General features: G+C 37.2%; 3 protein-coding genes across 4 annotated transcripts in view; 1 reads left to right on the plus strand and 2 right to left on the minus strand.

Annotated features, from left to right (window-relative positions):
• The first annotated feature begins 598 nt into the window (after nucleotides 1–598).
• Nucleotides 599–5306, plus strand: LOC135141744 (GTP-binding protein 2). 2 transcript variants are annotated; one of them, XM_064073122.1, is made up of 5 exons: nucleotides 599–745; nucleotides 1058–1252; nucleotides 1300–1722; nucleotides 1773–1937; nucleotides 3983–5306. In XM_064073122.1, the coding sequence occupies exons 2-5, from the start codon at nucleotides 1073–1075 to the stop codon at nucleotides 4904–4906; spliced, it is 1692 nt and encodes a 563-aa protein (XP_063929192.1). In that variant the 5' UTR covers nucleotides 599–745; nucleotides 1058–1072; the 3' UTR covers nucleotides 4907–5306. The 2 variants fall into 2 exon arrangements, with proteins under 2 accessions (XP_063929192.1, XP_063929194.1); XM_064073124.1 differs by lacking the exon at nucleotides 599–745 and adding an exon at nucleotides 875–970.
• A 1732-nt stretch (nucleotides 5307–7038) lies between these two features.
• On the minus strand, nucleotides 7039–7755 carry LOC135141294 (ras-like GTP-binding protein Rho1). The gene has a single exon (XM_064072273.1). The coding sequence runs from the start codon at nucleotides 7663–7665 to the stop codon at nucleotides 7093–7095; it is 573 nt and encodes a 190-aa protein (XP_063928343.1). The 5' UTR covers nucleotides 7666–7755; the 3' UTR covers nucleotides 7039–7092.
• Nucleotides 7756–8646: 891 nt separating this feature from the next.
• LOC135141293 (atrial natriuretic peptide-converting enzyme) overlaps nucleotides 8647–27355 on the minus strand; it is a 59442-nt gene continuing 40733 nt past the window's right edge. Inside the window, exons 2-15 of the mRNA XM_064072272.1 lie at nucleotides 24526–24645; nucleotides 24295–24469; nucleotides 19292–20002; nucleotides 19108–19240; nucleotides 18721–19053; nucleotides 18233–18385; nucleotides 16956–17171; nucleotides 16757–16901; nucleotides 14946–15124; nucleotides 14712–14898; nucleotides 14413–14566; nucleotides 13698–13821; nucleotides 11413–11561; nucleotides 8647–10825 (exon numbers count right to left, since the gene is read on the minus strand). Of these exons, the coding sequence (XP_063928342.1) occupies nucleotides 10649–10825; nucleotides 11413–11561; nucleotides 13698–13821; nucleotides 14413–14566; nucleotides 14712–14898; nucleotides 14946–15124; nucleotides 16757–16901; nucleotides 16956–17171; nucleotides 18233–18385; nucleotides 18721–19053; nucleotides 19108–19240; nucleotides 19292–20002; nucleotides 24295–24469; nucleotides 24526–24587 (2898 nt within the window). The 5' untranslated portion in view covers nucleotides 24588–24645 and the 3' untranslated portion in view covers nucleotides 8647–10648. The remainder of the gene's footprint in view (nucleotides 10826–11412; nucleotides 11562–13697; nucleotides 13822–14412; nucleotides 14567–14711; nucleotides 14899–14945; nucleotides 15125–16756; nucleotides 16902–16955; nucleotides 17172–18232; nucleotides 18386–18720; nucleotides 19054–19107; nucleotides 19241–19291; nucleotides 20003–24294; nucleotides 24470–24525; nucleotides 24646–27355) is intronic.

The raw sequence follows: 27355 nt of genomic DNA on the forward strand, positions 1-27355 counted from the left end.
TTAATCGCTTTTACAATACTCAGTACTTAGCTTTATAGTAACTTAAGCCTGACTAAGAAGTGATGCAATTTTAAAAATTTAGTTAACAAAAACTTATGTAATAAAATATTTCCAGCGCCAAAATATGAATGATTATAGAGAGAATCGCGCTCAATCGTGGGTATTTACGGCCGCTAGTAGAAGATGGCGCCACTAATCGGAACATTTGCGCATTTTAGTTCGCTGCCAGAAATGAGATTTGTTTACGTCGATTCGATGTCTTAAGTTGTATTATTATCCGTATAATTCGAGCTGTTCAGACACTATTTGACCTCTAGATGTCATCGTAATATTACTAAAGGGCAAACCTTTCATTTAATAAGGTCATTTCTAAATATGGAGTCTCCATGGCTCACCATTTTGAAGTGAAAACGGATGTTACATGAACTTGTATTATGAAGTTTTATTATCTTGATGCTATGATTAAATATACTTGATTATTTATAAAATCGTACCCTTTTGAATTTAGTTGGATAGTGGGAGGAGTTACTATTGTTTGATTGGTGAAACTCGCTCCCCCTCCCACTTTGAATGACGGAGGATGCCATGCTACTCCCCTCCAGCGTCGTTTTTTGTGCTGTTGTCAGTTGTCAAGTATCCAAGAATGATCGCCTTCAATTTGTGTTTGTTTTGGTAGTTCAGATTTAAAATATGTATTTTTAACTTTGTGCAGAGTTTATTGGCCAGGATTCAACAGTAAATAAAGGTAAGTTTGTAAACATAATATTTATTTTGATTATCAGAAAGAACGGTTTTCCCCTGTTGATTAAATGATCAAAGCGGGATAGGCTTTTGCAAAATTGGCAAATATAAATAGCAGCAGCTATTTGTTCCAACTTGTTTTTGTTAAAGTTCATCGAGTTTTACTTTCGTGCAAGCGTTTTGCAATATTGTGGAACTAATAGTTCACTTTCACCGAATTTCATAATAGGTAACAATATGTCGTCAATAAACATTCACTGTTGCTATCATAAACCAGATTAACAAATGACGTGAACCTGAAAAAATTTCGTTGTAGATCGGTGCACGGACAATGGATTCATTCTTAAGTCTTTTTGATCCCAACAACTGCAACGACAGTGCAGACGACTTTGCAATAGGAAATCTCAACAACCAAAAGGCCCTCCCGCCAGAACCCCAAGTCGGCAACATTGAGTACAAATTGAAAATCGTAAATCCAACGAATCAAAGATTTGAACACCTGGTGACACAAGTAGGTATATTGTTTCATCATCAGTAAATCCCCTAAATGTTGCATAGTTGAAGTGGCGACTACGCGAAGGCAATGGCGAAGCCATCTACGAAATCGGCGTTGAAGACAGTGGTATTTTGGCGGGACTGTCCCAATGGGACATGACCGCTAGTCTACAGACTCTTCAACAAATGGCCCTGAAGCTGGGAGCAACAACAACAATTCTCAGAGAACGCACTCTGGACAACGGTCGCAGCGTTGCAGAAGTTCTAGTGAGAAAGATCCCTGATGACCAAAACAACATTGAAGTTCGCGTAGCTGTATTGGGAAATGCGGATGCCGGTAAATCAACCTTACTGGGGGTCCTTACACAGGGAAGTCTCGATAACGGGCGCGGAAGAGCAAGGCTGAACATGTTCAGACATCTACATGAGATTCAGAGTGGGCGCACTTCTTCCATTTCACATGAAATATTAGGGTTTAACTCTCAGGTCAGAATACCTTTGGAATCATAGGAACAGGTTTTAACTGTGGTTTATAGGGTCAACCGATCAATTATAGCTACAGTGAGTTGATAACAGCTGAAGAAATTTGTGACAGTTCTACAAAGCTGGTAACATTCTTGGATCTTGCTGGGCACAAGAAGTACATCAGGACCACAATCCAGGGTCTCTCTGGATATTCACCACATCATGCTATGCTTGTAGTAAGTATAAAAACCGACAGAGACGGAAGACAGACAGACGGAAACGGGGGTCCCCTTTTCGTCTGTCTGTAGAAAACATGAAAGTAGATATTCGCCGGATGGACCCAATTGGCTTACCCTCGGGAAGTAAACCAGTAGGTCGGATGAATCAATTATGTTGATTGTTTACTTGTCAAAAAAGTAGGGTTACAATCGCGTGATATTCGCGCCAAATTAAACCCTTATTTTTTCATTGTTTTATCTACTTCACTTCTATACATACCACTGTAGATCGCTATTAACGATTGTTTTGTATGGTATTTATCTCTACATTCGTTGACAATGAATGGTTTTATGTTATCAATAAGATCTCGCCAGATTATAATATAATTAAATTGTTTTTCACGAAAGTTCGATTTTTATCGTACAAATTCTATGATCTAAAAAAAGCATTAGGTTTAAGTGTTTACACCTTTTCGAAATGGGTAGATGGCGCTACTTTGTGTAGGTCAAAACTAAATTCACTTGAATTTCAATTATTGCGCAATACGGTGAAAAGGACTGGGTTGGTATATAAATACATATAAATAATACGCAAATAAATAATGCAACAACGTCGCGTATGTAGGTATATATATTTTTTAATTAAGTAGAATCTTCTGTTTCTGTCGAAACTGAAAGACGAAAAATTGGATTGGGATCGTTACGCCTTAATCATACTTTTCAATTATTTATGAGCATCATTACATTTTATTGTCGTATGTATTTCATAATTATTTGGGTCAGAAGGGCCATAAAAACAGCATAATTGATTTTCTACTACCGTCATAACTAAGTTTTATCGATATTGATGTGTATATTTGTTTTTTAAATTGTCCACGGCTGAAAGTTAATTGCCTTAAAATACGGGGTGACCAAAGCGGTCCCACATATTGTGGGTACACACGAAAGAGTAATTACCTTTTTGTTTACGATCATCACCGCTATCCTTAGAAGGCGAGGATAATAGTTCAAGAGAGCCAGTATTGTATAGATCACCAGACTCAGGAATGTGAAAAGTTGCAGTCCTTAATGATGCTTAATGAGACGCCATATTACCATGTGGTCCATTCCGTCCCCACGTCTCACGGGTACTGATTGACCTTACAAAATTCAGAAAGTTGACCCTCGGGGTCGAAAACCTATATGAATCAGACTAAGAACTTGTCCGGTTCGAAGGGTCAGTCTTTGAACCAAGTACTTTGAGATTCCTAGACTTGATTCCAGTTCTCCTATTCCGCACCTTGCGACAATCGGACAACAATATGTTTCATACACTTCCCTCTGAGTCTTTTGTACCAGATAATTGACAAGCAGTTCCGAAGTTGGTTCTAAGTTACACCAACTCGAATTTGGAGTTGATTTAATAAAAAGAGGTTACGTGTTTGCATTATTGACCTATTAAGTTACGTCAGATCGTTAACTATACCGGATAAGGTAATACCGCCTCTCGTAGGTCCCCTTTACTCTGTTAAACGAGGTATCACTTTGACAAACATGATAAACTCACTTTGAGAAGATGTTGCGCGGATCTTAACTTACATATATTCATTTAAGTAGGTAAACACGTCGCGCCGTGATTTATAATGCGGAATTTTTATCATATTTTGGTACAATCCCAAACATATAATTTTTTAACCTTCGTAGTGCGAATTGCGTTTAAACACAAGTGAGGACGAACGTGATTTACCTAGAAATTTCAAGTATTTTTCTTATGTAGAACTTGTAGCCATAATGATGAAGATTAGTTTGGATTAGTTTTGCTATCACGTATCATTTAATCCTAACATAAGTAGTACATATATCGATTTATGAAGTCATGTACAACGTGGACAGTACTTAGTGTTAAGAAAATCATTTCTTATTTGCTAGTGACAAACCATTGAATTCTTGTTTTCACAACATATTACTGTTTAAATAAAACTCAGGACACCGGATTTCCGACGTTTACATTATTTTGACCCGATTGCATTAATTATAAGTGATATTCATCGCCAAGTTATTTTGCACTATTCATTCCTTTCCAGATATCCAGCACTGCAGGAGTGGTGGGGATGGCTCATGAACACCTGGCAATAGCAATAGCCCTAAACGTGCCATTTTTCATAGTCATAACGAAAATCGATTTAGTTTCACCTACAAATACTCTTCAATCTCTCGAGTCATTTTTGAAACAAGTGGGCAGTCGACGTGTGCCGCTGGTAATTAAAAGTCTGGATGATGTCATAACGGCTGGTGCAAACCAACTAACAGAAAATGTAGTACCTATATTTTGCGTATCAAGTGTGAGTGGAGAAGGGTTGGAGCTTCTCCTGAAATTTCTTCATGTCTTGCCACCTGGGATAAGTGCCAAGGAGAAAGAGCGTTTGGAACAAGAATCTCCCGAATTTCAAATCGACGAAAATTTTAAAGCTGGTGACGTGGGTCAGATAATCGGAGGGTTGTTGACTAAGGGCGTTATAACGGAGGGAATGCAGATGCAGATTGGACCACAGAAAGACGGAAGTTTTCAGAATGTCATGGTTAAGTCGATTCATCGGAATCGAGTACCGTGCCGAATGGTCAGGGCTGGCCAGAGTGCAGCACTATGTCTGAATAGTTACATCCGCGGGTTGAGAAATGGAATGGTCTTGCTAAAGGCAGATTCCAGTGCGAGAGGGTGTCTATTCTTTCAGGCAAGCGTATCGGTGTTGTTCCACGCTACTGCGATTTATCAGGGGTACCAAACCACCGTCCACATTGGGAATATTCGACAGACGGCGGTGGTGGTGGGCATTTTTCCTTCCAATTGTATTCATACCAATGAAAGAGCGTCAGTATTATTTAAGTTTAAGGTACATCCGGAGTATGTCACTGTAGGACAAAGACTGCTATTCAGAGAAGGCGCTGCCAAAGGCATTGGTGAGATTACACAAGTATTTCCGCTTCCATACAAACCAGAATCAGAGTAAACAAATATCCAATTTTAGAGTAATTTTTAACTGTTACAAATTAACATAGGAGAAGTACTTAAAAGTAATGTTTTTAATCTCACCATTGACAAATTTATTTTTTTATTTGTTAATTTAATTTTAATAGACGTGATTTTATTTATTTAAATTAAGTAAAATATATGTATTTGTAAGTGTATATAAATTTTAAAAGTTCAAAATTTTTAAAAAACTCTTGATGTTTTTAAATCAACATTAATAATGTACAAGGAGATCTAGTACAAAATTAGAGTCATGTAATGACAAAATCTGTGATTGTAATTTAAGAAATTTTGTAGTATCAGTGTTATCTAATTGCACATCTCTTGTAATTTATATTCAAAGATCTCTGTCATACATAAATATATGTTATACCATACAACCCGTCGATTTATATTGTAAGTCTCCACTCTATTTACTACATGTATTTACTGATTACTGTACCGTTCTGATTTTGGTACCCATGTTGAGAGGATGCTACTATCTGAGGAAAATGGTTACGCTGGAGTGGACAAAGTAGGAAATAGTATGATCTTTAAAGAAGCGATTTTCCGTATTCCGAAAATATAGTACCTAAAGTTACGAGATGTTCTTTTAAGTGGTGTAGTTGCCAACCAAACAACATACTCTTGAGGTTTGAATCAAAGTAGTTAGTAATATAAATAGAAAATAGACTTGAGAGTGGAATTTTTCTGAAACATTCAAGCACTATGAAAATATTTTGGTCCAGCAACTTTCGTTGGACATTTAAGGGAACGAAATTCTTGCATAACCTGTTTACTGGACTTTTTTGTTTTCGTTGACATTCTAACGATAACAAATAGTTCCTAACTAGTCTTAACTACCAAAAACCAGACATGCACACTGAAGCAGTTTACGATAATAGTGTTTATTGCTGCAATTCAGGGATAATTATTTAAGAATGTTGTGCGTAGAGCATCGTTCAAAGGTTGAACTTTTATGGTTACATGAGAAACATTTACTTATAATGTCACTCATTTGAGTTACACAAACTTCAGGTTAAGTAAGGTTCAACGAGCAAATTTTCTTTTTGCACAAAAGGAAATAAAAAAGATACAGAGTTTGCAGAGTTGGCTATGTTTCTTGATTGCGCGCCTTTTACAGGTATGCCATCTAGTGCGAATCTTGCACACTATACATGAACGAAAAGTATTACCAGTTTGTCTTTATTTAACTAATACAACAAAAGGAGCATAGCGCACTGCGATATGCGATATGTTTTTCCTGTTCTAGATGGCGCTAACCATATCGTTTTGCGTTCTATAAACTGGCACAATTTAAACTTTATTATGTGTAACAGTTTAAAATCACAAAATAAAAAAAACAATTTTAGTAAGTAGTTGTGTTACAAAAACAAATTTTACGTTGGCATCGTTGGTTAGGTGTAATAATAATTTTTTTAGACAATGTAAAATCCTAACAATTAGGATGTGAATGAAGTTGTGATTATATTATGTCTAATATTCAATTAGATATGCAAACCAAAAAAATCATTTTAACAAAAACGCTCAAAAGTCAAAATGCGTTATTCGTTATTAGATACAATTATTTTGTATACTATAATTAAATTTATTTTTTTTTAATCAATCAATAAGCACAAACAATATAATATATTCAATCCCAAAGTGTCTATAAAATCCATTATAGGTGCCTCCGTTACATCGAACGGCATTAGCGCAGAAGTTAAAGCGTCGCGCTCTGAACACGTGCATTCATTTACTGCGTGTTCGAATCATAAAGCGCAAAACATTTTTCATAGCGATAGAATATTTTCGAAAATAAAAATTTCAAAACGAATCCAAAAATTCAAAAAAATTTTGAAGGCCTTATGTTTACAGAGCTGTAATGCTTTAACTGTATTATTTTTCGCAGATGAGAGGTTTAAACTAATCTGTATTTAGATAGTATCTAAATAGAGGTACACTAAACTAATATTAACAAAATACACAATCGTAGATTGTAATACTTGGTCCAGAAGTAAAAAAAGTATTGTTCGTTTTTATCGGTTTTTATGACGAACATTTCCAACATTTGATTTGAAAGTCAAAATTTTCTACTTACCTTTTCTAAGTAATTATTAAAAAACAACAACATTCTCACAAAATTTGTTCGATTTATTGAGTAAGTGATATAAAATTTAAATAGAATTATTTAAAACAACTGCAACATTTCTGTACAGTATCTTGTTCTAACGCAATATGTGCAGCCGTCAAAAATACGTCTTGAACTCGCATCATATGCTTCGCGGAACACTCAATATAGTTCCGAGCCTTAATTTTTTTCGCCATTTTCATTCCCTCTTCATAGTTAACCGGATGCAAGTCCCTTGTCTGTAGCGCTTCCACACTTCCTGTGTTATTCCGCAAGTCGAGTTTATTCCCAACTAGTATCAAAGGAACTTTGCGACAGTAATGTTTCACTTCAGGTGCCCATTTCGCCTCTACGTTACTTAATGAGATTGGGTTATCAATAGCAAAACATACAATAATAACACTGGCATTTGCATAAGATAGAGGACGCAGGCGGTCGTAGTCTTCTTCGCCGGCGGTATCCCACACCGCTAACTCAACGTTTCGGTCTTCCACCAGCACAGTCTTGCAGTAAGTATCGTAGATCGTCGGAATGTGGTCTTCAGGAAACTCATTTTTACAAAAAGTGACCGACAAGCACGTTTTCCCGCACGCACCGTCACCAATTACCACAATTTTTTTGTGGACCATACTATGCGATTTTGAAGTGATGCACTGCGCACATCACGGTTGACCGTATCTTACTTATCCTTATCAGGTAGTGGCATTATCACTGACTGCTGAATGTTTTTTGGAAATACCACGTGTTTATTTACGTTTGTGTATTCAGGTAGAAGATACGGATCTGGGCAAATAAGGGTATTTGCACAAGTTTGTACTGTCCAAGGCACCAAAGTCTGTGGAGATCGACAGTGACGTGATTTGTGACTTTACATCAAATTATCTTGAATAAGAGAATTCTAGTTTTTGTGGACGGTTCCAAATTGTGATAATTTTGTTAAAATTTCTCACGTGCGTTATCGCACAACTGTCTTATCGCTGTTTCTTCGAATTTGCGATCAAGTCGTTAGGAAAGTTTACACCCCGTCAAGGATTTCTCAAAACCGTTATCAGTTATTGATGAAACGTCACACTAGTTTTCGAATAAACTTCGTTTTATTTAAAAATGTAATACGATGTTTTATAAATCGATGCACGTAATAAGGATGAATTGGCACAAATCTTATTTCGAGAGAAATGGCCTAATGATGTCCTTTTCAGTATCTTTTGTAATGCGATTGGTTTGGAAATCTGTTTTTTATTGGTAAATTAGGGTAAGCGTCTTCAAAGCAATCGCTTGTGCAGTTTGAAACGGTGATAAAAATTTGCAATTGATTGGATTTGCTTTGAAGTTGAGTGCTAGTATAGAAGGTAATTCCATGTTTGTTATTAAGTGAGGCATCAAATTAGCGAATTATTTTTAGCCTGTGTCGGCACGACTGAGCGCTGAAGCACCTAAAGTATTATTCAAATTCTGCTTAAAATTACGAGGGGGTTTAGATTATCTGAAAATGGGTTTTTTGAAAATAATTGTAACACTTACCTGGAGGTGAGCTCTGGCGGATAGAGAACTAGTATTGAATTAATGCCGTTTCTTATAAAGGAGAGGAATTGGGTGAAATGAAAGAGAAGTTGAGTGTTGGTATATATTGACTACATTTTTTCAACACAGGTTTCAATAATACAGGAGCGGTAACTGGAAGCACATAGCATGCTGACCGGACATCACACATAACTAGACCAGTTATTGTCCCATTGCATCGACTAGATGTAGCAGCAAAAGCCAAGGAACACATAAGTGAACAATTTCGCCTAATTTAAACAATCTCATAAAAGATAAGAATGGTTCTATCAAAATAGTATTTTTTCCCAAACAAATATGCATATCGAAGCTCACATGAAAGCACCCACGATGATGTATAAATATAAATTTATTGTCTAAAATATTGTCTGGATATGTAATATCACTTAATTTTTATGATTCTCCGAGATGTAGAGATATGTTTATGACTATTTAAATTTCATGTGAGCCCATAATATTTTTATTTGTGTCATTAATCACCCAAAAATCTTCAACCAACGACAATGCTTCCGGAAATAACCGATGGGATTATTTTTAAACCTTAGATTTCTAAAATTATAATTCTATTGACTAAATGTAGTACTGTTTCTCTTATCTTCTAATATCACTGTGTTTGATAATTGCGATATTTCCGTGAACAGTATCGTCGGACCACAAACATCCTCATCTATTTACCTATGAAATCGTTTTTTGGCGATTAATGACTTTTGCATTTTCTATATGAAAAACACAATTTAGAAACATGTACAACGTATTTCATTAGTGATTGCCCACACGTCGCAATTTTAGTTAAACGCAGGGTCTTTGGAATTTAACAATCGCCGACGGCGAGGACAAGCTAAATAACGACAGAAAATTTATTCCTCATATTCCGGCATCGTTCGAAAAGATATTCCTCGAACCGTGGTAATTAAGTTTTCGAGGGTAAGTAAGAGAATCGATTGTTATTGGGTTTGTGAAAAAAATAAAAATAAAAATGAGACAGCATCATCCCCAACTGCTATTGGTAATTTTACGGATTTTCTTTTCAAAAGGTATATATATCGTTCGATCTGGTAAGATGGTCCTTGCCGCGAGCTGTAAAATTCACGACCTGCGCACAGTAGACACTAGATAACATCATTATAAATCTATAGAAAACTATGATATCTTCTTTTTCTAAGGGTATAAAATATATTTAAAGCATTGCAGAAGGCTCCGAAGTAATTATTGTCACAAGTACACCGGCACCAGGGCGCGAGGCGGTTATCTAATAGGGCCTTCGAAGACTTCTGCACAGGTGGCGATCTTACGAAATATACTGAACCTTTCATGCTCGTTAAAGGGCTCGTCGGGAGCCAAACATCAATGTGACATAACTGATCCTTTTCACGAGCAAAAAGAAAACGCATATTTCGGTTAACACGTTACGTATACATTTATACATTTACATATGAAGCATATATTATACATTCAACCGTCACAATAAAACGCCTCTTTAAATCTTTGAGGAAATCCTATCGTATGTCATGTGACAAACACACAAATGTCATGCAATATTCAATTGGGGTGTTTTTGACAAACATGTGTCGAGTGTGTGTGTGTTTATTTGTACGCAAATTTGATTTCTGCCATTTTCTGAAAGTTTTCAGGATAGTTATAAGTATAGTTATAAAAATTTTTCGGATTCCGGTAGCTGTTGGTTAGGCGAATGGGAGATTCTTGAAGGTGAGCGTTATGGCATGCTTTAGTTCAGTATATTTATTAATACCGCACAAAGTTGTATATGACACAGCTGTATAAACAGATCACATGTAGTAGCGGTCCGCTCGAACACTAGGTGAATTGTCACGAAATATCACTAGAGGATCATTCTAGATATTGTGCGTAGCTGGATTGTGGCAGGGGAGAACTGCTATACCACAATATAACAAATGCGTCTTACTAAGTAACTTTGTAAGCATTCTCTTCATGTAAATGTCTTAGAAAACCATAGTTACCGTGTATAATTTGTACCATTCATTCTTGTTACATTATTGTCAGCTTAATTGAGATTATTGTCTTATCTACTATCTAATCAGAGTAATGCTTCATCTGCTGTAAAATCCACGGAATATATTTCGGTACGTAAGCATAAACTCCGGGTAGGTGCGGATGAGCACATTTGATACCCCAACTGACGATTCCGCCTACAAACCACCGGTCTGGATCGCTGCTGTCGCGACACAGCAAAGGACCTCCGGAATCTCCCTGTGATGCATGCGCCATTAATTCGTCTTAGATTATGAACAGACCGTAGCAAACTCTAACCTGATACGTGCAGTTGACCTCAGACAATAATAATTTACCCAGCGCGCCCATCCGACGCGAAGGACTAAATCCTATATCGCGTATAATCAACGATCAGCGATGCCGATACCCTTATCTGGATGATTTCAAAGGAATCCGAAAGAGTTTCCACGTTTAGACGGGAAATATGGTTGGATTAAGTGATTATGAGAGCGCGATGAGAACTTGTAAACATGATGGGAGATAACTTTGATGTTGCGGAACATCACATTTTCAGAAGGAGATTTTTTCTGCAGGTGATGAATCGCGAAAATAGCACTTTGAATTCGCTCGGAGCAGAGAGAATTTAGAGTTAACTCCGCATGTTGATTCATTGAAATTATTTCAGTATTCGGCACTTGCGAGGAATTCGGTTGTAATAATGTATCTATCGCTCCAATTCGCCAGGAATTTCCAAAATTTTGAGTTGCTCTCGCTATTTCGTTTATAATTTGGATTATTTTGCGCCAGCTGCACGTATCAAAAGAAAATGTTTAGTAATCGCTCACCTGACAGGCATCTTTCCCTCCCTCCTTGTATCCTGCACAGATCATACCATCTGTAACGTTCAACTCCCGGTTTTCCAGCCAAGCGTTACACAAGTCCCGATTCAAAACGGGCACCTCCACTTCATTTACTTCGGGTTCGTATTCTGACACTACAAATAAACAACAAGTCTAACGTCACTTTTTCCAACCTGTCCCCTTTTCCGACAAATTGCCCAATCGTTTCAAACGAAACAAATATCCCAACTTCCTCCAAATCCAACCGGCATTGTTAAAGCGTTTTAAAACACTACACTGCTACACCCCCATTCATCAGCAAGATTGTTATAATTCTCCTCTTCCCCGACATAATCCCCCAACGATTAAATCGACTTCAACTTCACCCTTTATTTTGTTAAGATTCATACTGTTGATCCATTTTTCTTCAAGCTAGAACGTTTTTTATGGACACAGCGAAAAAAAAAAACAACAAAACAAAACGTTTCCCGACAACGCCAAGAACATTAATTATAAACTTACTGTGTCTCGTGTTTGTAAACCATTAACTGCTGATGGATCCGACGCCGGATGAAAAATGTCAACATGCTTTTTAATATTTCTTGCGTCGCAATTATTTTTAATAATTTATAAACATAAAAGCAGCCAAACCGAGCTTCTGCGTCTTCCCGGCAGTGACGCGTTCCTAACGTAACTGTTGCTTCCACAAAGTTAATAAAAATTTGGCGGAGGCGCCAGGTTAACTCGTTCATTGAAAACTTGAAAGTAAAAGTTCTTTTTACTTTCAGCTTCCCCTCGCTTTAAAAATACGATATTGTTAAAAAGTAAAGTTATTTTGGTGGTCTCCCTACGGGTTATTTTTAAACCTTCAAAGTGAATTAAATATTTAAACGCCAAGTGAATGAAAATTGCAACTTTTTCATTCAAGAAGAGCGTTTTAATATAAGTTTGCGTAAACAAAAGAAAGAATTTGTATTTCGAGGATATAAACTTGCAACAAATCAATTTTACGAGACAATATAATGTCAAGGTTGGTGCATGGCGTCTGTGAAAGCTGATAGAAGAAAATCGAAAAAAGATCTATTGCTGTAGAATACATTTCAATGTAAAAAAGTTCTAAAAACGTAATAGAGCTAAATGAGAAACCGGTAAAGATTGAATCAACTTTATAATAATCACACGTTTAATTATCGAACGGAAAAAGGAGAAAGGTGAATTGCTTTCAACTATCGGGAAATTGCGCTCCTGGATGTATTCGCGTTTAAGATAGATTTAGGGTGTCCTTGTCGCAACTCGTAGACAATGCATTTAATATAAGTTATCTGTGGAGCGAATTGATTCCGAGTTTTAATAGAGCCCCCTTTTGCGTCCCAGGCGCAAGACCCCGCAGGGACGGGACTTCAAAAGACGTGGCAACCCTCGACAATCCTGAAAATCCAGAAGCAGACATAATCCGGAAAAGTCTGGTTACATAATTTGTATAACGAGAACAAAAGGGTCAAGAGTTCTAAAACAACCCGAACACTTGTAGAAAAAAATGGCTTTAAAAATTTCTAGGCCAAAAATCTTAGTATGGTGCAAGGGAAAGAGAAGACACAGAAAAGGGTAACTGAAAATGGTGAAAGAACACAATAAAGAAGTCGGAGTAGAGGCTTGTAAAGCTAGATCGATACATATATACAATAATATTAAAAATACAGGCAAGGTAAGAGAATTGACCCCAATAAACAATATGTGCGTAAAATTTCATTGCAAAGAAGTTATTGAAATTCAGTTGTTTTCTGTACGAATGAAAAAGAATTAACGGGTTTAGATTTTAGAAGAACCGGAATTAGTACAATGAAGAAAATTTAATCATCTCTAAACGAATAATCTTTTAAGCTATAATCAAATATTGTGTTCCCCCTAACATTCCGTTAATTGTCTCTTTGATATTTCTTATTTGAAATATCTGCTTATCCCTTGCTCGTATTTTCGCTATTGCTGAAACGCTTTGAATTGCAGAACCTGTTGCATGGACATAATCCTGAATCAACCTTAATGTTACACATTATGATAAATCTTTACAAGAACCGTCTCAAAGACGCATTTGAAATTTAAATCTGTTGTTAAACACACTCTTTAGTGGAGTGAATTAAAACACAAGACCGATTTTTGGACGGATTTGGTGGAGGCGCCGGGTTACATTGGAAAAGTGACGGAGAATAAAACGTGAAAGTTAACAGTGTTCACTCTATGTAGTTATGAATATTGAATAAGTGTGTAAAGTTTTGTGATAATTAATTACTTACTTCCAGTGTCTTCCTTTTTGCCCCATCCTATAACCGTACATTTTGTGCCCGGATGAAGTTGCTTATTGGCAGGTGGAAGACAAACTGGCAATAAATGTTCATGAAAGTCAACCCTGGAGGAGAGCTAGAAATATAAATATTTATGTCTCATAACGAATGAATGCACTCAGTTTCGCGAGTTAATCGTTTCCAAATTGGTTTTAGCTTTCGTTTTTAATTGTTATCTTTATTTCCGAATTAACAATAAAGATTAGACTATGATGGTTAATAATGAAGACCTAAGCGTTGTTCTGTAAATTAATTTCTCCTTTGTGTGCTTGATGAGAATGGCGGATTGCAGCTTTTGTATCTCGGAATTAATTGTTAGAGTATAATCTTAATTCTGACAATTAACTATTAATGAAAGTTGCGTAAGTGAGTAGTACTTGAAGCTCGTTGAAAATTTCGATTAATCGATATTTGCCCGGGCTATTTCAAATATATCCGGACAAATATCGAGTTTTATTTAACTTGTCGCAACTTAATGTCCGGGACAGTGACGGCTGTTTATCAAACCGTTTCTGACACGTTTTATTATCTCGGACAAAGCAAATTGCACCCGAAGACTTTTAGTTGATTTGATTCAAGAGAAAATTGAATCGAAAGGAAATGTTCGGAATTAATAGTAATATAAGATACAAAATCCCGAGCGCTCCGTCTGGAATACAAAACTTACTTGAAATAAAGCGACGTCATTATCGTGCGCCACACCAAGGTTGTATAGAGGATGTGGAACAACATTTTTAACTTTCATTTTCTGCCCATAAAAGGAATGAGCGTGTCGTCTCGTAATACCCAGTTGAATGGTCCAGCCGGAAACGTCCGAATGGCTGTAGAATAAAATGCCTTATAAATGCGTCCGTGAAGGTGCGCTTTCACTAATCGGCGGCTGGTGCAACGATTCGTATTACATGAACGCGATCGGCGCCGATGCCGATTAGTGTACGCGCAGCTTAAGAAGTCGCGGTTTCTTACTTCCCGACGCAATGAGAAGCCGTGAGTACCCATTGATCGGCGATTAAGACGCCGGCACAATAAAATATCTCTTCTGGACCCCCGAGGAGAGCTGCAAGGAAAGGCCAGTCTCCTGGTTTTGATGGATTACCACCAACTATCCTCAAAGTCAGTTGTTCCGCGTAACTTTTCCTCGCTTTTCCGCATACTATAACTCTTTTTACACAAACGCCACGTCAAACATGTCCTACTTACTGTAATTTGTGCAGTTTAAAGCGACTGTGGGGTATGTTGTTCCGTTGCACGAACCGAATTCTCGGATCATGTTTTTCGGTCGTTTGTTCTGGTTCATTCGCCAGATAGCCGTTGTCTCCTGAATCGGAGGAGAAATGTTTATGTCGGTACCTCTCACTAAACGGCTTCCATTGGAACTCCTATAATTCCGCGAAACACTATTTAAACTTTTGTTAGGGGCAAACAAAACTTTATAGCGATATACCACTCAATACCTACTACATCTTTGCTAACTGTTCTGCTTCTTATCTTTCTTCACACAGACCTTCTGTTCCCGTAATATGATGTGAACTCGCAAAGACATCAAATCGGATGCCAACAAGTCATTCGCAGAATTGAAAAATGAAATGATGTTACATGCCAATTAATTTTTATTCCACCGAAACACCTACACAACTTCGTACTGAATAAGTATGTAGGTGGCTAAGGTGACGAAAAATTCACCTCAATTTCATTTTCAATGCTATCGAACGTAAATATACTTTTTCACTTCATTATTTTTAGTCGAGAAGAGACAATTTCATTTAAACACGAGCTTTTCCCATACAAAGAAAAAAGCTAGCTTCATTCCCACCGTTCTCTCATGTCAAATATTAAATACTTTATTAGTTTTCCAATCCCGAACATCACAGGATTTTCACAAAAGAAAAATATAAAATTAGTCATTTTCTGACGCTAGACAGAAAATTAAGAATTTAGTTACAATTGCGAAGTATTCATATAGGATGCCTTACAATACTGTTTAAATAATTTATACAAAACTTTAAGTTCATTGTCGTTCAAAATTTGTGAAACCGAAAATAAATCTATTCTTCATGAAACTGTAACTGTACTTTGTATATGACTTAAGATGTTGAGATAAGCATCTCATTGAATGTCACGTGCAAGTGTTTGAAGTATTAGAACCGTTGTTTCACGTTTTATTTCTCAAAATTTCAAAATTTTGACTAATTTTTCCAAAAATAAAATAAAAGAATTAGAGTCAAGATCTTGTGAAAAAGTTAAAATCTTAAATAAAAAGTTAAAAGCTTAAATAGAGTTTGTCTGTTTCAAAAAATTATGGTCTTCTTAGTTCAGAGACAAACGGTAATTTTGGAGAAACGATACGTTCTTCTGGAAAGCAGTTCCTCTGAAGAAGCTTGTTAAATTTTTGAATTTTGTTTTTTCCGTGATCTTCAATATGTTTTTAAAATTTTGAGTTCTTGTCCTTAAAATGTGTAAGAAAAGGCAGTCAAGATGTTGAAAGATGTTAAAAACCTGAGATATAAAACTACGAACACATTTTAGTTACTTTTCTGGTTTAGAATTTGAGGAGATCAAAATAACTAACAAAAATTTTTCGAAAATCTAAGTTTGCATTTTTTAGTGCAATTAGTTAAAGATGATACACAGTTTTTAACATTCATTTCGTAACATGACTTGTAATAAAAACCGGGTGAAGGAAGCAATTTCATGTTACTTGCTATCGTTTGCTTATGTGAGAAGACATAGAGCGGAAAGTACACAACAATCCGACGAAATTACAGATAGTTTTCACAACTCGACAACATTCTTTATTTGTCCGTTGGAAAAGAAAATTTATTAAGTTCATACCGTAATAGCTTCCTTTCCCCGGAACTCGAGAACAGTTTCGCTTAAATGTTGATAAGATATTGAAGAACAGTAAATTATTGAGTTAGTAGTCTCGTATCAATCACGTTTAACAATTTCTGGCTTTTCGGTAGCCCGACTAACTCACCAAGCTAACAATCTACAACACATAATTCACTTACGAATATCCAAGTAGCGAACAAATGGTTTTTGGCGATGTCTTCTGATCCCAGTGGGCTACACATGCTGGCACCCATTCGTTTTGGTCGGGTCTAAATACCTCCAACTGTCCTTTACCTTCATCTCCATTCCGTTCACTTAATCTTACTAAAAATCGCGTTATATCAATTTTTCTCACCGACGGGACTCTCCATCACTTACAGCAATTTCTTTCATCTTGACCCCAAGGACAGTCCAGTTTACCGTCGCACATATGTTCTTGCGTTATGCATTTCTCCTGACCGCAGTGAATCATTCCAGGACCGCATTCTTTGCAGTTTAATTCATCGGATTTATCTTTGCAATCAGTGTAACCGTCGCATTGCCAGTCCTTAGGGATGCACCGCCTTACGTCGCATTGGAAGCCGTTCGGGCACACTTGAAGGATAGACACTTTAATTGGTGTCCGCGGTTGTAGATTAAAATGCATGTGATAGTTAAGGGTGTGTATCGTCATTACGGATATTACAGTGAGTTAATTGTACAACTTGCGGTAAATTTGGTGGTCTTCCACGCTACTTATATTGAAAAATTGCATGCGGTGTAGGCTGAGTGTTTTGTAGTTGCATTAGGACGAAGGAATTGTGGCTATTTTAAAAGCGTGGTGACAAGTTGTAGTCTGTTTTCGCTTATTTGTGGCTTGGGTGTCTGAAGCTAACACGCATACTTTTCTAGCTAGCTAGATAAATGGAATAGGAAGCAAACAAGAGACGAGTTTCAACACGGAGACAACGTCTGGAATTGCAGCATGCGTTGAGGTTTGCGTAATTGCAGACATATTTCATGTCTCGATGCGATAGTCCCTGGGTTATGCAGAGACCTGTACAATTTTGCAAAATTGGTTGGAAGTTGAATAACGTAAAACTAGATACACATTTATTGATTTCAGTTTACGGAAACAAAATTGTCCGATGGAATGCGATTTATATCCAAGCTGCGTTTAGAATCAATTTAATTGAAAATCGTTGAATTTTTAGAGAAGAGATCATTAGTCATCGGAACCGTTTACAAGTTGACGTTAGAGATAAGTTGATCGTAGATTTGAAACGCTTTAATAAATTCGCCTTATAAATTTGAGGGTGAATCTGTTTCGGTGCATCAACATAAAATATTTATTAAAGAGCGCGGATATCGTCGTGTAAAACACGAGTCGACAAAAGATCCATGAGGCATATTAATAGGATATTTTCGTCGGGCGCGATAAGAAAATGTTATTATTCTATTGGGTCTATCTGATGGTGTTAGAGGGGTCTACGCACAGCTACTACAATGTTGTTAGAGCTTGACGTCGTGGTTTATTGTGTAAACAGCTTCCGGTTGTTTTACTCCGTTACTTTAATAGCTTCGAACGCGAATTCGAGCTTCATTAGATATATCTCGATACATCCCGTAATTGCAGTCTTTGTCGATTCGTTTGTCGTCGTGAAAGCGCTAATTACCTGGTCTCTGAGCCCTCAATTTGGCTTGCTTCACTTCGTGATAGCCGATGCACGGGCCTCGCTCCGGCTTCTCCGGAAACAGAGCACAGTCCAGATACTCCGGGAGAGTCAATCCAAACACGTCAAGAAAGAAACCGCATCGCCGTTTCGTCTCTGTAATGAGTCGGTTAGCATCGAGTCGGGGCGAGCCAGAGCCGTAACTAACAAGGTTTCTGATGTACTGTCACGAAAGAGTTTGCTTGTTTGAGCAAGTATCGAACGCAGTGTATGACTCGCAGGTAACGCGCAACGTTGGCTCCTCCGACTAACTTTGTATTATTTTGCTTGATTGCTATTTTGAGAATTAAACTTGCGGATTGGACCCGACGGTTATGTTTAAGAGCGCCCTACCCTTGAGCAACCCTCAAGTTATAGGCGTGACAGTATATTAGAGAAATTAGATACGGCAAGTGCTAGTTAGGACTCAGGATCAAATTGAGGTGTTATACCGTAGCAAAGGTTGCGACAGGGTCGAACCACTTCCCCATGAGGGCCACATTTGGGCACGAAAAGTGAGCAGAGGAAGAGGGCAGACAGTTCGTAACAACGAACGTCGACAACCGCGTCGTACAACTCCAACTCTTGTTGGGCGTCTCTTTGTCCGAAGTGTCCCATATAGTTCGGATAAACCGTGAAGTTGTAAGGTACTTTATGCTGTTGACAGAAACTCACGATTACAGGTAAACAGATTCCAGGAGCCGGATTTGTGCTGATTTTTTCAACAGCTGGCGCGATGGTCGTGTTAAAGGTCGTGTTTACTATTTGCACTGACGTTGGGTAAGCTGGAAGTAAAGAATCATAACAACGCGGGTTTGTTTAGTTTACGCAAGGATCACCTTTAAAGTACGCCGCCATTCCTGCGCCTATAGCAAACAAGGCAATTGCATTTATAATTATTTGAGCAAATCTAAACCTTAATTTTAAACGTCGAGCGTAGTGGCTCGAGGGACGTCTCATATCTCTAATTATCTAAAAACGAGATCGGGTTAAACGAGCGATCGAAGAGATATTTCGCGTTACCCTATGATGGAGAGACATATTTGACCCATTATGGAAGCGCACGATGGTCTGCAAGCTTGCAGGCGTCGATGCACTCTTGGTTATTGTTGTGTTTCCGTTAGCGTCGTCTTCGACGTTTTGAACTTTAGCAAGAATCCCGTTTTGTTGCCTGACGGGAGTCTTTGGCGGCAACAGGGGAGTTTCCATCGTTTTTGTTGTGTAACTCGGGGACGATGTTTGACTAAAGCTGTCGCTGGAGATCCCCGAGTCTTGTCGCACTGAAACTCTGCCCCCGTTACACTGATTTCCGGAAACTTTATTTGCCGGAGCGATGTTCGGCTTGTGACACCCCTTGGGAGCCGGCGGTGGAGGGCCGACTGGAGCAGGAGGTATCTTCGAAAAATCCTGGTTTACAGAATTAAATTCAAAAGTGCAACCAGGAAGCTTGTTCTGTTTAGGCGACGCATTTCTGTTTAAGTCGTAAGTTCTTGACAATATGTTAATATTGTTTGATTCGCCGGAGATCTGGTGTCTGACCGGTGGCCTGGGTTTGGTATCTACAGTGGGTATGGGGGGTAACGCTCGAGATTTCGGCAGAGGTGGAATGACTGGAGGTGGTTGTGGTAATGTTCGGACGCTCGTTTTAACAACGGTCTCGTTAGCATTCACCGGTGGGGGTACGTGCGTTCTTTTGGGTACGGCAGGTGGTCGCATTGGTACAGGCGGAGGTATCTGGAAACAAAAACAACAACCTACCGCTACAACAGCTAACTTTTTTTAATAACTTTTCTACATGCTCTTGAAAATATGTTGTCACGTCTTTCTAAGACGAAGGTCCTTAATGAAATTCTCGCAACGCATACCGCGCATAACTTGTGGTTACAAACCTGCCAACAAGTGGTGACGTCACAGCAGTATTCCTTACTTAAGAAAAAGACTAAATTTTGGGGTTCATTTCAACCGAGACATAATGGCACGCCAAACAAAACTAACCTCAAAAGTTTTCCACAAGAATTCGCGCCAGTTCTAAACTCTAGATCAGTGTCATCATGTTTACTTTACTTAAGTTCAACAAACAAAATATTTCTGATTCTCCTACACAATTGAACAATTTATTGTATTTATTTGTTAGTATTTATGGTTATTCACGTTCGGGGTTGGTAAAACCATGATATAAAAGTAAAACTTGAATAATAATTGAATTTATCTATGAAGTATTTCTTATCATTAAATGACTTTTTAAACATGTTAAATGTTTCTATTGATTTATTCTTTACAGTCATACATTTCTCACGAAGGCAGATAAGACACAGACAAAAAATTTGATACCTAATTTACACACAATGCCAACTTTGCATTTTAACTTGGAGAACAATAAGGTTCAAAATGCAACGTTACAACGAAATTCATTTAGGATAGAGCACGTTTTGTGTTCTTATTTGCTTTTAATATTGTACAATTCTTGTCGTAAATGGAAATAGCCAACGAAAAACAGAAAGATTAACAATGATTTTAAATTCAAAATTTCAAAAAAATGTTTTCACTCGTTTGAAAATACAGGCAAAATTTGAGTATAATCCGTTAGACAGTTTAGAACACAGTCTTTTCAAAATATTATCATATTCCATGAAATTAAAAAGAAGTTAGGAATGTCACTAATTCGTTTGTTGACGCTTTATTTTTTTGTCAATTAAAAAGTTAACCTAGTTTTATCTATTATTTTGACATTATTTTACACTTAACACTTTTGAAACACGCAGTACATTTGCGATCGTTTTGTGGTGATCCATTACGAACAGATTGTAATCAACGTAGCTCGCAGGCTATGCAAATTTGATAATTTAAACCTGACAGGCTACTCACTAGCCACAAGTGCAATGTATTGTGTGAATTAATTATATCTTAATAATCTCTCATCATGTCTTCATTACGTGATATCAGCTTTGTTACCATCACTTTCATCAACTATCGCTACTAGATTTCACAATATAATAACATACAAATTAGGAAAGATATTTATCTTTAAAAAATCGATCATTGCTGTTCCTACTAGTTGCGTGTATGCAGTTAATGTAAGGTTAATCAATTCCTGTAACTCTAAATTAATTTTCCGTAAATGTTTACATTGTGTTTTTATTTACTTATTCTTATTATTATTTTATTACTACTAATACACAAAAAATGTAAGTTTTAATCATCTAGAACATCCTTAGTTATATTTTAACATTTTTGTAGTTACATGGTCAAGCGTAGCTTTCGGCAGTTCTCCAGTTTCCGGGTGACGCAGCGAACAAAAATTTAAGTTTGCTATAGTTTCGAATGTGACACTGTTTTCAACTTGAGCAAACCAAATTATCTAAAGCAGTTTAGTATAAAATTTGCACTGAAGAAGAAAACCATACTTTTTCGGTCCTGGTTCTTTCAAAATTTTGAATTTAACTTTTTTTGAAAACAATTTTCAAACCGTGTTTACTAAAAAAACTACAAGTGTGTCTATTGTGTCCTATACACCTGATAATTTGACTGATCAATTGAAATGTGGTTTTTAAAGACTGATGATGAAGACTAAGTTTTCAAAACATGATGTTACTGGTGAAATAAATTTTTGGGTGAAGCTAGACACTAAGTGTGATCGTGTTGCAGTAGGCTTTTTTGTATTACTGATTATTTTACAGAAACATAAATGTTCCAAGCGGCGCATAGTTGAATTCAATTTCACGCAGCTCTGGCTCATTCTGTTAACTATCATTAAAAATGACGTATAATGTTTAATAGGAATTAGAGCTGAGTCTGAGTGGCCTTATGCAACATTTTTCACTCGACACATTTGATAATTTTGTCAATAAACGAAAATACCAACTAGTGTTCTGTTTAAAATATCCTGTGATGTTTTTTTTCGTTTGAAAAATTTACGTAACAGACACAATTCCGATTATTTCGGTGGAATCTTTAAAATTTTTTTGTTGGTGTTTGGTGCGTTTAATTTGAGCTGCTAGTTAAAAGGAAATTCTTGTTTGTAGATTCGCCCTACACGAAGTGTTACCTTCAAAAATTACGTGCTTTAGAAATTCCTGCGTGGTTGTTGATCTTAAAAAAATAAATGTTCATGTTTTATCTAACGCTTGCCATTATTTTAAAAGTAATTCCGCACATTCCTTTCCATCGTCAGCTTTATTTATTATAGGCGATTGAAAAATGTGCTTCCAGAATGTTTCATTTTTGCGAAGAAAATAAATCTCGAAGACAAATACATCGCTTATTATTTTTATACATACTTAAAAGCTTTTGTTCAAACACCGTATATTTTTAATTTTATGTTTACTTAAAATCCGCCGTCACGTTATTTTTGTGTCGGATTAAAATTTAAGAATATCTGTGCATTAAGCGCTGCTAAAAATAAACACACGAAGAAATATAACGTTTCGGATTTAACGCCTCGAAATGAGGAATGTAAAATGCTCAGGATGAAACTGTGTGTGCACTTACCTAAACACCCCCAAGTTTTAATAAAAATGTAATATTCACTGACGCTTGAAGACGTTCATTTGTTGAATATAACAGTTTGAAATTTAACGATGTCGTTTCGTTCGTATCTATATTCACAAGGATTGTTAGACGTCTTATCATACTGAAACTTTCAAGCATTGCGTCTTCGCAAACTAACAAAATCCGGTAACAAGCTGGCAAAAAAGGGCCTTCAGCCTCAGTCTGATCTGTGCCTGAGTGACAAACATATGACAGAAGAAGTGGAAAATTTTTTTTATAGTTACAAAAAAACCTAAAATGTACTTTTCTTAGGTTGTCTATGCATTGTATGGGCGTCAAAATACATACATGTTGTCCGTCGCTTTCTATAACATCAGTGTTTCTTATTTCGCACGGGTAGACACAACGATCGTAGGAAATCAGAACTTTACGCAATAGTTCGGCGAAAATTAAGACTACAAGTTTGTTTGCCCAAAAATAGATAACTTATTAGGAAGGTTATCAAAATATTTATCACAAATGTTAGTAAATTCAGTTTTATATTTGTTGACTATAAAAATCGCCTCTTAATATTCAAGAGTGTTTCTTATAATAAAAGCGCCTGTTTGTTTATTCGTAGTAGTAAAATTGCCTTTTTTAATGAGTATGGGAGCAAGTCGTGAAAATAACGTTAGCATGCAAGTGGAGTTGAAAGTTATATAATACGTGCGGAGAAGTTTTTCTTGTGTGGAGGTTTCAAATTGAGTAAATAGGGGAGTTGATAGGCTCAGGTTCGTGTTATTGTGTCAAATATTATATTTGTGAAGGAGTTTTCGAATCAAACGGTTATGGAAACGGTTCTTTGAATTGATTTTATTCTATAGATGTATGAAAATTTTATTCCTGATTTCGCTAATATTCACGTTGTTTGTATAATGGAATTTTTCGCTTTTTCCGCGGCGAACCAGGATTTTATAAAAGGTGTAATAAATCAAATATTTTAATTTTTATCCCCTATGAAAGCACGTAAACAGAAAGACGAGTCAGGCTCGACTCAATAAGGGATCTTAAGACGGCGAAGTGTCTATGTGGTCCATAAAATGATATGCAAATGAGCGTATTAAAGTCATTAATTTGATATTTTGTAATGATTGATTGCTCGAGGGCTAAATATATTTTGCGCATATTTCGTCGCGGTTAAACAATAAGACTTTTCCATTAACCGACGAATCAATCTCTTCTGTCAAAATATCAGGAATGATGCTTTGTTGTACTTACCTTTTTGTTAAAGTTTGAATCAGTGTAATCGTTATAATGAAGCGTCACAATTAATTAAAAATTCCGATAGGACTGTCAGGGCTAGTATAAAATTTGATTCCCTTGCAGTCTCCCGAATTCTCTGAGGTTATTTCAACAGAACTGATCCGATTATAAACGCGTATGAACAGTTAAATGTAGCGTATTATGTGATGAAAACGGGTCCTGTTTTGAAAATGCTTATTTTTAGCCAAGTTAAAGTTATTTGACGCGGAGAATTCGCAAGAAGAACATGTACTTACGCTAGCCACCGTAGCATTTCTCTCTTCCGTGATAGGACAGGTGTGCGCCGAGTGCCGCCTCGCATAAATGTTGGAGCTGTTGATGGGCGCCAACGTGAGGGAAGTGGGCTGCAAGTTCTGCTGGTCACCATCCAGAAGATCTAGAAGCGCTCTTTCATTGGCCAGACTTCCCCATCTGAGAACCGAAAGAGTTAGGAAGGAAGGAAAGGAGCGGGGCGGAAGAGTAAGTACCTTGGCCTAGGCCTTGGTTCCTCTATCTGGTTAACAACACTATGACGATGTCTATCCACCATGGCGTCCCTTTCCCCTTACAGCATGCTGCGCTCTGCACATACAACAGACCTGTTGCACCTATACAGAAACAAATTATTTTGCATGGTAGCGACTCGCAATGCGATTTTTCAAGTGGCCACTAATTTCGAAAATTCCACCGGGAGCCAATTTCATTTTATCGGTGGGCAAATTTATGCTTCCACGATCAATCATGTTCCATCACGCGCCAACACTGATTGAAACCGGAGTTGGATGGTTTCGGCGCGTCGCAACTTTTCTTTGGAAACTTTCTAAATTTGGGAAGTTGTGCGGAAGTATGGGTGGAAATTTGGGCACGGGACTGCGACCATCCGACGGTCACTGACCTACTACAGACATCACGTACACTCACCTGGAGCGATGCGCGCGTAAAGTAACGTGTGGTGTGCGTGACCGCGACGTGGCGACATGTGTACGCGAATGTGTCTAAGCTGGTGGCCCTTCGGACCTGCGCCGCCGCCCGGCCGAACCGCCGCCGCCCGGCCCAAGCTGCGCTCGATGCAGCGCTCAACTCCACGTGGACGTCTCGAACACCGTCAACCGAGCCTACCTTATCCTTCCGTCGGCGACGCTACCAGCTCTGTCTCCGCCGCTCACGCTGGACCTAAACGACAATTTCGCGGACAACGCTCAGCATCCTCCCAACGACTTGCGACGCGACGCAACAATTTTTTACAACACGTTCTAACAAGTGGATCGCTTACTTAACACAACAAACTGCACCACCGAGACGAGGTTCATGAAATTCCGAGACCCAACCGATCTTGGAAATCGATCTCGGACGATCTTTACTTTCCACATACGCATTTTCTATGCATCTTAAGAACATTCAAAACTCTTCGGTGTAACTTTATTCACACTGCGTTGTACTAATAAATAATATACATTCTTATGTAAAATACATCACTCACTCTTCGAGACTTACCCCTCAGTGGGTAATCTTCGACTGTCTCCATGAAAAATAAGTTTAAAGCAGTTTTAAGACAACAGAAGAGTATGCAAAAACAAACGTCAATAAACTCTCAACATTCATCTTCCATTTATGATTATCGAGTCACAAACTGAAATAAATATGTCTCCACTTGTAACAGTGTCATAACGCGATCTCTTGGGATCTTTACGCTTTTTAGGTTAAGTTTTTTAAATAATAATAATAATAATAATACATGTATTTAGCCACATTAACGGACTTATTCTAATGAAAATTTAAATATGACCTGTCTATAACTTGCACGTCATCTTTAAAAATCAATATGTCAATTATTGATAAATATTTTGGAATACCGTTTTCACCACTGTTTTCAGTCAACTTACAAAACTTTATAAATCGTAGGGGAAACATTGTCGACTTTCGTTGTGGGAAATGAGACAGTAAAAAGCAGTTTCTGCTGTATCTCACAGTGGTAAAAACTGTGTTCCGAAATTTACATCAATAATTGGGATATTGATTTTTAAAAATAAAATTTAACCAAATTTTAAAAACTGTCCTTGAACGGGTATATATCAAATCAAGTTAAAACAACCCGGAAAGAGCAAAAGTAGCTTTTCATGCTGACGTACTGCGTAGTGATGGCCGTAATGTGTTGTAATAAAAGTGTCGTTTACCTGATGAGCAGTTTTAGCACAGGACAAATCGAAAACACACAAATTGTATACTCTTTTTCTAAACCAAATGAATGCGCCCTTTTTCTTTAGGGCATTAATCCATTATCTTTTCATTAACATCGGAAATCGACCGAATAAGCTTTTGTTCAGTTGACAAACACGCTAACGCGTTAAGCCTTGGCGAACACTCTACATTTAAGTCAAGCGTGCGACATCCATTTCGTTTTTCATCAATATTTAGCTAGAAAGAGTTGTTGTTACTTCTTGCGCGCAAGCTAAGGAAATATTGTAATAGGGTCCAGCCGGCGAATGGATACTTTCATGTTCTCTCGACGTGTAATTACCGCTTTTGTATAACAATAAGTCGCCTACTTCCGACATGATAACGTCAAATTAAAATTTTTCATAGCGAATATTACTTAAAAGTATAAAAGAACGTACTCCCACAGGTGTGTAGCAAAAGACCTATTTAAATAACACACAAAAAAAAACAAATGTTAAAACAAACACTCGTCTGATTATAGGAGAGGTCAACTGAGGTCAAAATGAGCTAGAACCCCCATCATATAAAATTGGAATTTGATGTAAAGAGAGCGAAATTTTATTTAATTATGAAGCTAATTTTTATTTCTTAAGTAAAAAATGAGTGTTTCGTTAACAATAAATACAGAGGGTACAATAATGGCGTCATAACAATTAACAGTTCTTTGTGAAAAATGCATTTTACGCGACGGATACATATAAAAGATTGTCAGTAGCGTTAAACTTTTATAATATCAGTCAGTCTGCTCGCTCTGTAAACTTTTACCTCTAAAATCGAAAAATACACACACGCATATATATAATATATGTCAGCGAGTGTTTTCCGCGTCTTTTCAATAAATATGGTGCGGCGAAGGTTATGATCATGTTTTAGTATATATAAAATTTAATCAATAAATTTTATTAGTGTAGAAAACGCAAGTTTCGATTTTCTTGGCATTGTCATGTTTGCGTATACTTTGTCGTCGTGTTATTTGTATCTCCACAACTCGTGATACTAAAATTTGAACGTACGGCAAATTATCGAACCTCGTTCTAGCGTGCGATTGCAAAATGCATCGTCACTTCGACTTGCTAATGATCGCAAATAATCGAGCAATTA

The sequence above is a fragment of the Zophobas morio genome, unplaced genomic scaffold (genome assembly GCF_036711695.1).
Source record: "Zophobas morio isolate AGI-343-1 ecotype UQ-CSIRO unplaced genomic scaffold, CSIRO_AGI_Zmor_V1 ptg000044l, whole genome shotgun sequence".
NCBI lineage: Eukaryota > Metazoa > Arthropoda > Insecta > Coleoptera > Tenebrionidae > Zophobas > Zophobas morio.

Excerpts from the sequence above, each read along its gene's own strand:
- LOC135141294 (XM_064072273.1), bottom strand. The coding sequence starts at position 7,665 with ATGGTCCACAAAAAAATTGTGGTAATTGGTGACGGTGCGTGCGGGAAA.
- LOC135141744 (XM_064073122.1), top strand. The coding sequence starts at position 1,073 with ATGGATTCATTCTTAAGTCTTTTTGATCCCAACAACTGCAACGACAGT. Across the intron at positions 1,723-1,772 it reads TATTAGGGTTTAACTCTCAG|GGTCAACCGATCAATTATAG; the intron begins GTCAGAATACCT and ends TGTGGTTTATAG. Across the intron at positions 1,938-3,982 it reads CACATCATGCTATGCTTGTA|ATATCCAGCACTGCAGGAGT; the intron begins GTAAGTATAAAA and ends ATTCCTTTCCAG.